This window comes from Neophocaena asiaeorientalis, unplaced genomic scaffold, assembly GCF_003031525.2.
Source record: "Neophocaena asiaeorientalis asiaeorientalis breed wild unplaced genomic scaffold, Neophocaena_asiaeorientalis_V1.1 scaffold39, whole genome shotgun sequence".
Classification (NCBI taxonomy): Eukaryota; Metazoa; Chordata; class Mammalia; order Artiodactyla; family Phocoenidae; genus Neophocaena; species Neophocaena asiaeorientalis.
In genome coordinates, this window is record NW_020175670.1 from 4412242 (window position 1) to 4424465 (window position 12224).

The window sequence follows — 12224 nt, forward strand, 5'->3', positions numbered from 1 at the left end:
AAAATAGATAACTAATAAGAACCTGCTGTATAAAAATGTTTTTTACTTTCCAAAAAAAGAAAAAACCTCAGTATATAGTTAGTTATGTTTTTATACTTCATTTCAAATGATATGATACTCAAGAACAAAATAAAAAGCTTCTCCAAACTTGCCCCATCTTACAGGAACAACCATAGTACATTATACAAAGAATTTCTTCCCTCAAAGAAGATAAAACGTATATTCCTATTTCCACAGCTTTCTTTAATCAGGAGAACTTAGCAATCTATAAAAATAGACTGCTGAATATATATTACTAAGTTAAGAATAAAAAGATTCTGTGACAGTACATACCTCCTTCAGATACTAATGATCCTGCTAAAATACAATATGCCTAGGAAATATAAAAATAAAGCATAAGTTGATATCTCACTAAAGAATTACAACAGTTCATGCATAAACAATGTTTAATATGGAAACATAAATTCAAATCCTAGCCAGATAAGGATTTTGATGGGAAACAGTTCAAATGAGGACGAGATAGATGGTATCTTCATAAGAAGAAACAATTAAAAATTTGATGGCCATCTCATTTTTTAATACTTGAAAAATACACACACGCACCCCCCAGCGTAGAATGCTATACCATGACTAAAGTTAAATTCATGATATAAAAGAATTACTTAATTAGTAAAAAAAAAAAATTTGAACTTCAAAATGAACACAAGCATTTGAAATCTAGGGTTGTGGATACCAGATGCAGTAAGATACACAACCATACCCAGTAACTTTCAATTTTGTTTGTTTGCCCAGCACCAAGAGAATCCTTCCTCAGTCCTCATTCAGAAAGATAAGCAGTTGTAAACAACTTGGGGGAGGAAGATAACACCACTTTCCTTACAATCCCAGACACTCTTGAATTAGATAAAGATACCAAGAATAGCTTTAATCCAAGATATATAGAAATAATTAACACAAATTTTTTTTAATTTTAAGTGAAATTCAAATCACATATCTATAGAATTTTCAATATTACCTTTTCGGAACCCTAGGCTTCCCTGAAACAGAGGTTTAAAAGTTTTGAACCCAGTCCAACACTCTTCTAATTCTGTTAAGGAAACTGAGATTTCCAAGGCTGTGTGGTTTGCTTGAGTAAATAGAAATGGTATTGGAATAAGAACTAGAATACAGGTTTTCCTAACTCAATTCTAGGCTCTTTCCACTGAGTCTTACTGGCAACATCAGCATAGTCTGGAGCTACACTGTGAGATACAGAAGCTGACAGGGGTGCCACATGCCCAATTTGCACTTGCCAAGGGAGCTACAATCAGAGCTGCCAAGCAGAGTAATCTCCAAGAAGTTCCCATGAGAGGAAAAGAAGACAGCTTTAAGTACCTACAAAGGCCAGTGGAAACCAGTGCAAGATGACACTGGTGCCAGTAAAGTAGTACCTTTCTGTCCCCTATCTCTACCTTCAGTGCTGCCAGAGGCAATCTATGGAGTAGGAGAGAAGAGAAGCCCTTAAGTGAAAAAATACAGAAGGGAACCACACGCCCGTTCTCTCAAGGTAGGCTTCCTACCAGAATGAGGGAAAGGAGAAGGTTTAACTTTAAATAAAATTCTAACATATGACTGTTACAAAGGAATGGTTATTTTAACTACTGATAGGACATTTATTCTTGGGACTAAAAGTGAACAGAGGTCTTCTTGCTTTTCAAAAGTAACAGCAGAAATTAACAGAATTGCCCAAAATTTTAACCAAGGACGAAGTGGTTAACAACTGTACCTACAGAGATATTCTTGCTCAACATCACTGAATCATATGGATTTAGAGGTCATGTCCAGTCACATTCTAAAAAACACAACTACAGATACATAACCCTATATTACAGTCAAGAAGGTATATTTAGTCCCATTCTTTAACATCAATATGACAAAGGCATTCTACTGTACTTAATCACTATTTCATATTACTTCAAAACTGAGGGGGCAGGAAGGAAGAAGATTACCCATAGAAGAGATTCTATTGGTTGAGGATTAAGCAATCCCATGACTCCATGGTACCAAGATAATCCTGCACCCATCATGAAAATACCAACACCACTAATTAGTGAAGCAATATAGCGCATATTTGAAAATCCATACCTGAAAAATAAAAAAGATAATATAGTTTACAAGAAATACAAATGATTTCCTCTCAAAATGTTTAATAGGTCAATGAAAAAAAAAAACTTCTTATAACATCATGATGTTATGATTTTATATTTAAGTAAAATGTAAGTGCCAAACTCAAATCTAATCAGAAAATCAATACATAAAGTGGAAAAAACTGCAAAATCTTTGAAATTATATAAAAAGAGTGAATATGATTTAATTCAGGTATTTTCTAACCCCTCTTTCATATATTTGCTTTGATTTACTAGAGCAACTTTACTTTTATGTAACACAAATGCAGGCAAAATTTATTTTTTAAATGCATTCAGATGTTTAATGAAGATGGTAACATTTATATTTACTTGTAATGTAGCTTCTAATTGAATATTTGTCTTCTATAATTTATATTTCCTACAATTTATATTACTTATAATTTGATGCTTGATACTTTTTGCTGTTTCTGTATAGTGTAACACACAGTAACTATTATCTTTTTTTTTTTTGGCTGCACCGAGCAGCATGTGGGACCTTAAATCCCAGACCAGGGATCGAACCCACGCCCCCTGCAGTGCAAGTGCGGAGTCTTAACCACTGGACCGCCAGGGAAGTGCCACTAATTACTATCATTAAAAGACTAAGAGCTTCAGTTTTCTGGGTTTTTTTATGGTAATTTTTTTTTTGTTAAATCTCAGGGGTTTTTTGAAGTCTTTTGGTCAATGTGTGCATTATTCTGTATTACTGTATGTACCAATAAAATACTGAGTAATAAGAAATTTTAAAATATGGGATACTACAAGAGGAAAAGAATCATTCATTAATAAAAGTATTTTCTGGGAAATTTACTCCCAAACCCAAACTCTATGGCACCCTTCTAGCAGATGCAAATTTAAACAAGAGTTCTGAATTTAAATTGCTTTTTGAATTCTTTTTGCAAATATGTAATCTTGCCATAGGAAATTATCAGTTTATAGATGTGATGGTGTTCTATCAGCTTGATTTAGAACAATTTATATTCTTCTAAAGCTTCCCCCCCAAAGTAAGAAAGGAGATATATTTATTTATTTATTTAAGTTAAGGTAAATTAAGATCTAAATTAAATGGCATTACTTTCATTTTATGTGTTTTCAAGGAATTTGGAGATTCTCATTAAAAAAAATTTTTTTTTTGGTTGCATTGGGTCGTAGTTGTGGCATGCAAGCTCTTAGCTGTGGCATGCATGTGGGATCTAGTACTGGGCCAGGGATCAAACCCGGGCCCCTTGCATTGGGAGCCCGCAGAGTCTTCACCACTACGCCACCAGGGAAGTCCCTAAAATTTTTAACTATGTAGATCTGCACTGTCCAATGTAAGTCGCTAGCTACGTAAAACTATTTAAATTTAAATTACTTAAAACTAGATAAAATTTTAATACAGTTCTTCAGTCGCACTGGCCACATTTCACGTGCCCAACAGCCACATGCCGCTAGTGACTATCACAATGAACAGATATAAATAAATATTTCTATTATTGTAGAAAATTCTATCGGGTAGTACTAAAGTAGGTTGTTGAAAATATCTTAAGAAGAAATCTTTGCAACCTAAAACTTTTAAGTTTTACCCTGTTTTTAAATTTTTGGCATATAAAACTGGTCAGGAAAAATTTTTTTTGACATAGTAAAATACTATAATCATGTGTAATTAGCAGACTAGAAAGGTAGCTGTTCTCTGTACGAGCTTACTGATAGTTATAGGATATTCAATAATATGCTATTATTTATATGAAAACAGGAGTGCCTGGCTTTCAAGTAAAGAAAGGCATTTATATAAAGCACAGAGGCAGATTCCTTCATGGAAATAAAAGTGTATTTTTTTTTTGCCTTAAGGCAAATTTGACTGCTCAAATTCTACTACAGAAGCTTGTTAAAAACAAAATAATACATGTGGAATTCAAAGTTTTCACCTGGTTATGTTAGTAGAAGCAACAGAAAAAAAGTCTTTGTATCAAATAACTAATATAATTCAAAATAATATACCCTAAAGAACATACTCATTTTACAAATAAGTATTTTGAAATATTAATAGAATCCTATTTCCAAATCACAACAGGGGGATTAAAATACATTAAGCATAAATTTAATTATCACTAAAATTTTAGATTGAGTGGCCTATTAGTCCAAATGTGAAATATATATATCTCCTTTGACCAAATAAAACAGAACTCTAAGATCAAAACACGTGCTTTGTTATTAACTATCAAATACAAAGAGGACAGGATCTCTTTGCTATGTTACAAAGCATAAAAATAATTTGGACCTCATTTTCAAATTATATCTTGAATTTACTTTGACACAGAGGTTGAGTTCTGCATTTTAGATACAACAGCAGAAGAAATGACCAAATCTTTAACACAAAACTGCAGGTCTATAAACTGCAAGAGATTTCTATAATTCAACTACTTGCTGCCAAAACACATGAAAACAAAATAAAGACAACGTCCTTACGGATGAGTAGGATCTGGTGTTTGAACAGACTTACTGATGCCCAATGCTAGTAAGGCCTATGGAGAAAAGAAGGTAAATAATCATTAGCAAGGGAATATAATAAGCCAGTCTGGAGGGCACAACCTGACAATGACAAAGAAGTACTTAACATGTGTATGTCCAATAGCCCAGCAATTCTTGTTTCCAGTACTTACCATAGAGAAATAAAGGTGAACCGAAAGGGGTTCAAAACAACACTGAATAATGATGTAAAATGTGAAAGCAACCTAAAACTCCTTCAATGGGGAGTGGCAAAATAAATCATGGTATAACCAAACCATAAATTACTTCTACAACAGTGTAAAAGGGGATAGAGCTCTCTGTACTGACATGGTGAAAGCTCCTAGACGTACCATTCAGTGGACGGGAAAAAAGCAAGTTTAGGAACCGCACGTACAATACAAAAGAACTTATGTTTTGTAGTTTTTGTAAATGACGTATAATGTAAAGCACAGGAAAAGGTCTGAAAGAACTCACATTTAACTCTGTTTATACCTCTGAGGAGAGAAGTAGGTTTAGCGTGGTCTGTAATATCTGACTTTTTACAGGAAGAATAACTTGTATAGCTGCACAAATAAAAGACAGTAAAAGTTTTTTGTTTTGTTTTGTTTTTGATGTGGACCATTTTTTTTTTAAGTCTTTATTGAATTTGTTACAATATTGCTTTTGTTTTATGTTTTGGCTTTTTGGCTGCAAGGCATGTGGGATCTTAGTTTCCCGACCAGGGACCGAACCCGCACCACCTGCAATGCAAGGCGAAGTCTCAACCATTGGACCGCCAGGCAAGTCCCAAAGACAGTAAGAGTGAGTACAAACTGTATATGGACATGATACATTTACATTTCTAGTAAAACTGCAAAACCATGCGCATGAAGTATACACATCAATGTATACAGAGCAGTGACTATCTGGGGTGTGGAAGGAAGAAATAAAGATGGAAGACTAGTTATAACTAAAATTTATTTCTCTAGGGAAAAAAAGTTTAAAGTAAATATAACAAAAATGTAAGTCTTTAATCCTAGTTACCACCTTTCTCTCCTTCCTTCCTCCCTTGCCTTCATCTTTTCTTCCTTTTATTTCTGTTTCTTTTTTTGATTGTATCTTTTGTTAAAGAGTTATCCACTGGTACCGCTCAATATTATGCTTGCACTTAGTATCCTTTCTCTTAATTTGATGTAAATTTAGAAATCTGAAAAAGATTACACTAGAATTATTTATTTAATAAAAACACAAAGCCTGAGTGAATACCCTATGTGATTTTTTTCGACTAAGCTGGGGTTTTTGCATTTTTTCAGTATTGTATCAAATAATCAAATAGGTAAGTCTTCAAGATTACCAAATTCTTCATGGATGAAGTTTCTCTGTAGGTTACTGGGCATTTATAGAAACATTCCCTCTTGTAAAATACATGGGGATTATACCACCTTGCAAATGGCTAGTCCATTCAGGGACTTCCCTGGCGGTCCAGTGGTTAAGATTCCACACTTCCAATGCAGGGGGTGCGGGTTTGATCCCTGGTCAGAGAACTACAATACATGCCTTGCGGCACGGCCAAAAAAAAAAAAAAAAAAAAAAAAAAGGGCAAAAAAATAAACTACTAATTCAGGGACTTCCCTGGCGGTCCAGTGGTTAAGATTCCACACTTCCAATGCAGGGGGTGCGGGTTTGATCCCTGGTCAGAGAACTACAATACATGCCTTGCGGCACGGCCAAAAAAAAAAAAAAAAAAAAAAGGCTAAAACATATACTGACTTTTAAGTTTTGATATCAGAAATCCAATCCAAAATATACAGAATATTACAAGTTTTTTTCTACTGGATTCCAAAGGAAAAGAGAGTCAAAACTACCTAAAACATAGATGATGGCTTTTCAGTGAATTAAACTAAGAGAATGAGAGTAAATTAAGAACATATAATTTTAAAATCTGTATATTAAAACTGAAATATTCATTATCAATTCACACTATATATGTATCTGTGTTTATAATGTTTACATAATAGTCAATGAGTGTTCAATTATTTTTAAAATACTTAATATTCAGGTTGGCTGTGCAATGAAGTGTGAGATAACAAATGTTTCAGAAGTTGAATATGGGCCATTACTTATTAGTTCTTCTTATAAAAATAAGATATCATAGACTATCGCTAATCCTGTTCTCCCCCAAAGATTAAAGCCAAAGTTCTATTCTAGAACTTAATATAAATGGCATCACACAGTAACTACTCTTTTGTATTTGCCTTCTTTTATTCAACATACTGTTAGAGATGCTTATATGCTACTTACAGATAAGTATTTCTTTTTATTTCTAGATAATATTCTATTGTATGACTATACAACAACTTGTTTATCCCACTGTTGATGGACCTTTGGGTTGATTCCAGTTTTTTGCCCATTATAGCACCTTTATGGTGCTAGAAACATTCTTATACAAGTCTTTGTGGACATTTGTTCACATTACTCTTGGGTAAATACTTAGGAGTGGAATTGCTAAGTAAAACAGTAGGCATATGTTTACAAGAAACTGACAAATTTAAGAGTGGCTGTAACATTTTATACTCCACCAGCAACGTCTAAAAAGTCTGGGTGCTTTACATCTTCACCAATATTTGATTGTCAGGCTCTTAAATTTTAGCCATAATAGCGGATGTGTAGAGATGTCTTGTTGGGGTTACAATATACATTTCCTGATGATTAACAGTGTTGAGCACCTTTTTGTGTGTCCACCAACCACATTCAGGTATCATTGTGAAGTACCTTTCCAAGTCTTCAGCTTGTTAAAAAGACTGGACTGTCTTTTTAATATTGAGTTATACAAGTTCTTTATTTATCCTGGATACCAGTCCTTTGTCAGATTATATGCTTTGTGAATATTTTCTCCCTATGAGCAGCTTGCTTATTTATTGCCTTAAAAGTATTCTTCAGGGACTTCCCTGGTGGCGCAGTGGTTAAGAATCCGTCTGCCAATGCAGGGGACACGGGTTCAAGCCCTGGTCTGAGAAGATCCCACATGCCGCAGAGCAACTAAGCCCATGCGCCACAACTACTAGAGCCTGCGCTCTAGAGCCTGCAAGCCACAACTACTGCGCCTGCGTGCCACAACTACTGAAGCCCACGTGCTTAGAGCCCGTGCTGTGCAACAAGAGAAGTCACCGCAATGAGAAGCCCCGGCACCATGACAAAGAGTAGCCCCCGCCTGCCACAACTAAAGAAGCCTGCATGCAGCAACAAAGACCCAACACAGCCATAAATAAACTAATTAAATAAATAAATAAGAGTCCACCTGCCAATGCAGGGGACACAGGTTCAATCCCTGGTCCAGGAAGATCCCACATGCCACGGAGCAACTAAGCCCATGTGCTGCAACCATTGGGTCTGCACTCTAGAGCCCATGAGCCACAACTACTGAGCCCATGTGCCACAACTACTGGGCCCATGCATTGCAACTACTGAAGCCCACGTGCTCTAGGGCCTGCGTGCCGCCAACAACTGAGCCCACATGCCGCAACTACTGAAGCCTGCGCACCTAGAGCCTGTGCTCCGCAATGAGAAGCCTGTGCACCGCAATGAAGAGTAGTCCCTGCTCGCTGCAACTAGACAAAGCCCATGTGCAGCAACAAAGCCCCAATGCAGCCAAAAAAAAAGTGTCCTTTAATAAGAGTATTTAATTTTGATGAAGTTTAATTTGTAAATTTTTTTATTTTATGGTTTTGTTTCTGTGTTCTGTTTAAGAAATCTCTGCCTACCCAAAGGCTTAGAAGATATTCTCCTAGTTTCCTTCTAGTATTTTCATAGTTTTAGCTTGTACATCTGGGTCTATGACCCACCTTAAATTTGTACACGGCATGAGTGGGAATCGAGGTCCTTTGTTTTTTTATCCATGTGGATACCCAACCTTTCCCATACCGTTTGTTGAAGAGTTTCTTTTCTTCACTGAATTGCTTTGGTGCCTTTGTCAAAAATCAACTGACTATGTAACTGAGGGTCTGTTGCTGGACCCTCTATTCTGTTCCACTGGTCTGTCAGTCCTTGTGCCAATACCACACTGTCTTAATTACTGTGCTCTGAAAAAAGTTTTAAAGCCCTCCAAATTTCTTTCATTTAATTTTAGATTGCTTTGAATATTCCAGGTTCTTTACATTTCCATATAAATTTTATTTATTATTATTATTTTTTTGGCCACGCCATGCGGCATGCGGGATTTTAGTTCCCCAACCAGGGATCAAACCCATACCCTCTGCAGTGGAAGAGTGGAGTCTTAACCACTGGACTGCCAGGGAAGTCCCTCCATATAAATTTTAGAATTTAATCAGTTTGTCAATTTCTACAAAAGAATCTGCTGGATTATATGAAATCTATAGATTAATTTAGGGAAATATGACATATTAACGTGGTTATCAAATCCATGATCATGGTATCTCTCTCCACCTCCTTAGGTCTTTTTTTTTTTTTTTTTTTTTTTTTTTGGATTGCGGTACACGGGCCTCTCACTGTTGTGACCTTTCCTGTTGCGGAGCACAGGCTCTGGACGTAAAGACTCAGCGGCCATGGCTCATGTGCCCAGCCGCTCCGCAGCATGTGGGATCTTCCTGGACCAGGGCACGAACCCGTGTCCCCTGCATCGGCAGGCGGACTCTGAACCACTGAGCCAGCAGGGAAGCCCCTTAGGTCATCTTTAATTTCCCCTAGTTACATTTTAAGATTCCAGTGTTAAAGTCTTACACATTTTTTGTTAAATTTACTCCTAAGTATTTAACATCATAAATGGAATTTATTAAAAATTTCACTCTCCATTTGTTTCCTGATAGTAAAAATGCAATTGATTTTTTTAAAAATAAATTTATTTATTTACTTATTTTTGGCTGTGTTGGGTCTTCATTGCTGTGCGTGGCTTTCTCTAGTTGCCGCGAGCGGGGGCTACTCTTCATTGCGCTGCGCCGGCTTCTCATCGTGGTGGCTTCTCTTGTTGCGGAGCACAGGCTCTAGGCGCGCGGGCCTCAGTAGCTGTGGCTCGCAGGCTCTAGAGCGCAGGCTCAGTAGTTGTGGCGCACGGGCTTAGTTGCTCCACAGCATGTGGGATCTTCCCGGACCAGGGCTCAAACTCGTGTCTCCTGCATTGGCAGGCGGATTCTTAACCACTGTGCCACCAGAGAAGCACCTGCAACTGACTTTTGTACCTTAACCTTCTATTGATTTTGAATGTTAAACTAACCATGCTTCTTGGAATAATACTCGCTTGATTATGATGTATTACCATTTTTGTGTACTGCTAGATTCAATGTGATTATATCTTAAGGATTTTTGCATCTATGTTCATGAGAGATACTGGTTTGTATTTTTTTTCTTGGAATAACTTTAAGGTTTTGGTATCAGGGTTATGATAGCCTTACTAGAGGAGTTGAAAAGTGTTTCCTTCTACTCTATATTTGAAAGTCTGTGTACTACTGGCATTATTTCTTCGTTAAATGTTTGATAGAATTCTCTTGATAATGTCCCACAGGTCTAAGGCTCCCTTCATCTTTTTTAGTCTCTTTTCACTCTAGTTTTAGTATGAATGTTTTCTACTGCCATATATTTGAGTTCACTCATCATTTTTTCCATGACGTCTAATCTGTTAATTCTATATAGTGGATTTTTCACATCAGATATATTTTTCAGCTCTAAAAGTTCCATTTGGTTCTTCTTTGTATCTTCCATTTCTCTTTTCATGATGTTCATATTTTCTTTTCAATACATGATCGTAGTTATAATAGCCACTTATCCTTTTCTGCTAATTCTACCATATGTCAATTGAGTCTTTCTACTGACTAATTTTTCTCCTGGTTGTGAGTCAGACTTTCTGCTTCATGGTCGTCTAATAATTTTTTTATTAGATGCTGACATTGTGAATGTTATACTGTGTGTCTGGATTTTCTCTTCCTTTTAATAGCATGTGGGGCTTTATTCTCACAGGTAATTAAGTTACTTGTAAATCAGTGTGATCCCTTAGAGCTTTGTTAGAAAGGTTCTAGAACAGCAGCTGCCAACCTTTTTGGCACCAGGGACCGGTTTCGTGGAAGACAATTTTTCTACGGACCAGTGGCAGACGGTGGGGGGTGGGGTGGAGATGGTTCAGGCGGTGATGCAAGCGATGGGGAGCGGCAGGTGCAGCTTTGCTCGCTCGCTACTCACCTCCTGCTGTGTGGACCAGTTCCTAACAGGCCGAGGATAGGTACTGGTCCGCGGCCTGGGGGTTGGGGACCCCTGTTCTATAGTCTTTACAACTAAGATAATTTAGCCCTACTACTAAGGTCTGAGCCTTCTACTGGCCTGAGTAATCAATCAGGACTCTCTATCTCAGAACATCAGAACTTAATTAATCCAAGCCCGATGTGAACTCTAGGAATTACTCAGCTTAACGCTCCCTGCTGGTTCTTTGCCTGGTCTCATGGAGCTTTACCCTACACATGTGTAATCTAAGACTCAGCAAAGATTCAACTCAAGGAAAACCCTATGTAGACTTCTGTAGCCTTGTAATTTCTAGCCACTTCAGACTCACTAACCCTAATTTCTACCTTCTCAACTCTATGATGGGTCTCCCACCCTGTTCCACTATCGCAAATGCGCCTCCAAGCAAAACACCAGAGAAATCACAGAGTTCAATTCACCTGTTCTCCTTCCTCAGGGATCATGGTCTTGCATTGCTATTGTCCAATGTTTGAAAATATTGTTTAATATATTTTGTCTAGTTTTTTAGCTGTTTATAGCAAAAGACTAAAGTCCAATCCTCATTAGTCCATCATGGCTAGAAACATAAGTTCTGTACATAATGTTTTACAACTTGATTTTTTTATTCATATCATGGTTATTATTCCAGATCAGTACATAGCTATCTACCACATGCTTTTAAATCCCTAAATAGTATTTCAGAGTACAGACACTTAAAAATTGTATTCAGGGCTTCCCTGGTGGCACAGTGGTTAAGAATCTGCCTGCCAATGCAGGGGACATGGGTACAAGCCCTGGTCCAGGAAGATCCCACATGCCGCGGAGCAACTAAGCCCGTCTGCCACAACTACTGAAGCCTGCGCACCTTGTGCCAAAAGAGAAGCCACTGCAAATGAGAAGCCCATGCACCGCAGCGAAGAGCAGGCCCCGCTCTCCACAACTAGAGAAAGCCCATGGGCAGCAACAAAGACCCAATGCAGCCAAAAATAAAATAAATAAATTTTTTAAAAATTGTCTTCAATGTTTTAAATAACAACTAATACTAAAATTAATAATATGTACATATCTCCTTGGCCAAATGTACAAATATTTTCACATTTTAATTTTCTTACGTTCACATAAGCTTTCAACAAAATAGGTACTGTGTGTCACATCTCTCCCACCCTCCTCTCCCCCGACTCAACAGGCAAAATATTATATAATAGTAGTTATTAAATATTTACTGAGTATAAAAATTTAATTCAAGAGAATGACGGTTAGTACTAATAGCAAATGCCTGTATTGTTTCCTTACTTTTACAAAACGTTTTAATCCATTTGACAGTGAGTTACATGAGTTCTCAGGTTTAATTTTATTAAGATTGCTCTC

The 12224-nt window shown here is 36.9% G+C and overlaps 1 protein-coding gene across 1 annotated transcript in view; it reads right to left on the minus strand.

Annotated features, from left to right (window-relative positions):
• Positions 1-12224, minus strand: part of SLC30A9 (solute carrier family 30 member 9) — a 71717-nt gene that overhangs the window by 19244 nt on the left and 40249 nt on the right. The window contains exons 10-12 of the mRNA XM_024731720.1: positions 4614-4669; positions 1989-2124; positions 334-373 (exon numbers count right to left, since the gene is read on the minus strand). Of these exons, the coding sequence (XP_024587488.1) occupies positions 334-373; positions 1989-2124; positions 4614-4669 (232 nt within the window). The remainder of the gene's footprint in view (positions 1-333; positions 374-1988; positions 2125-4613; positions 4670-12224) is intronic.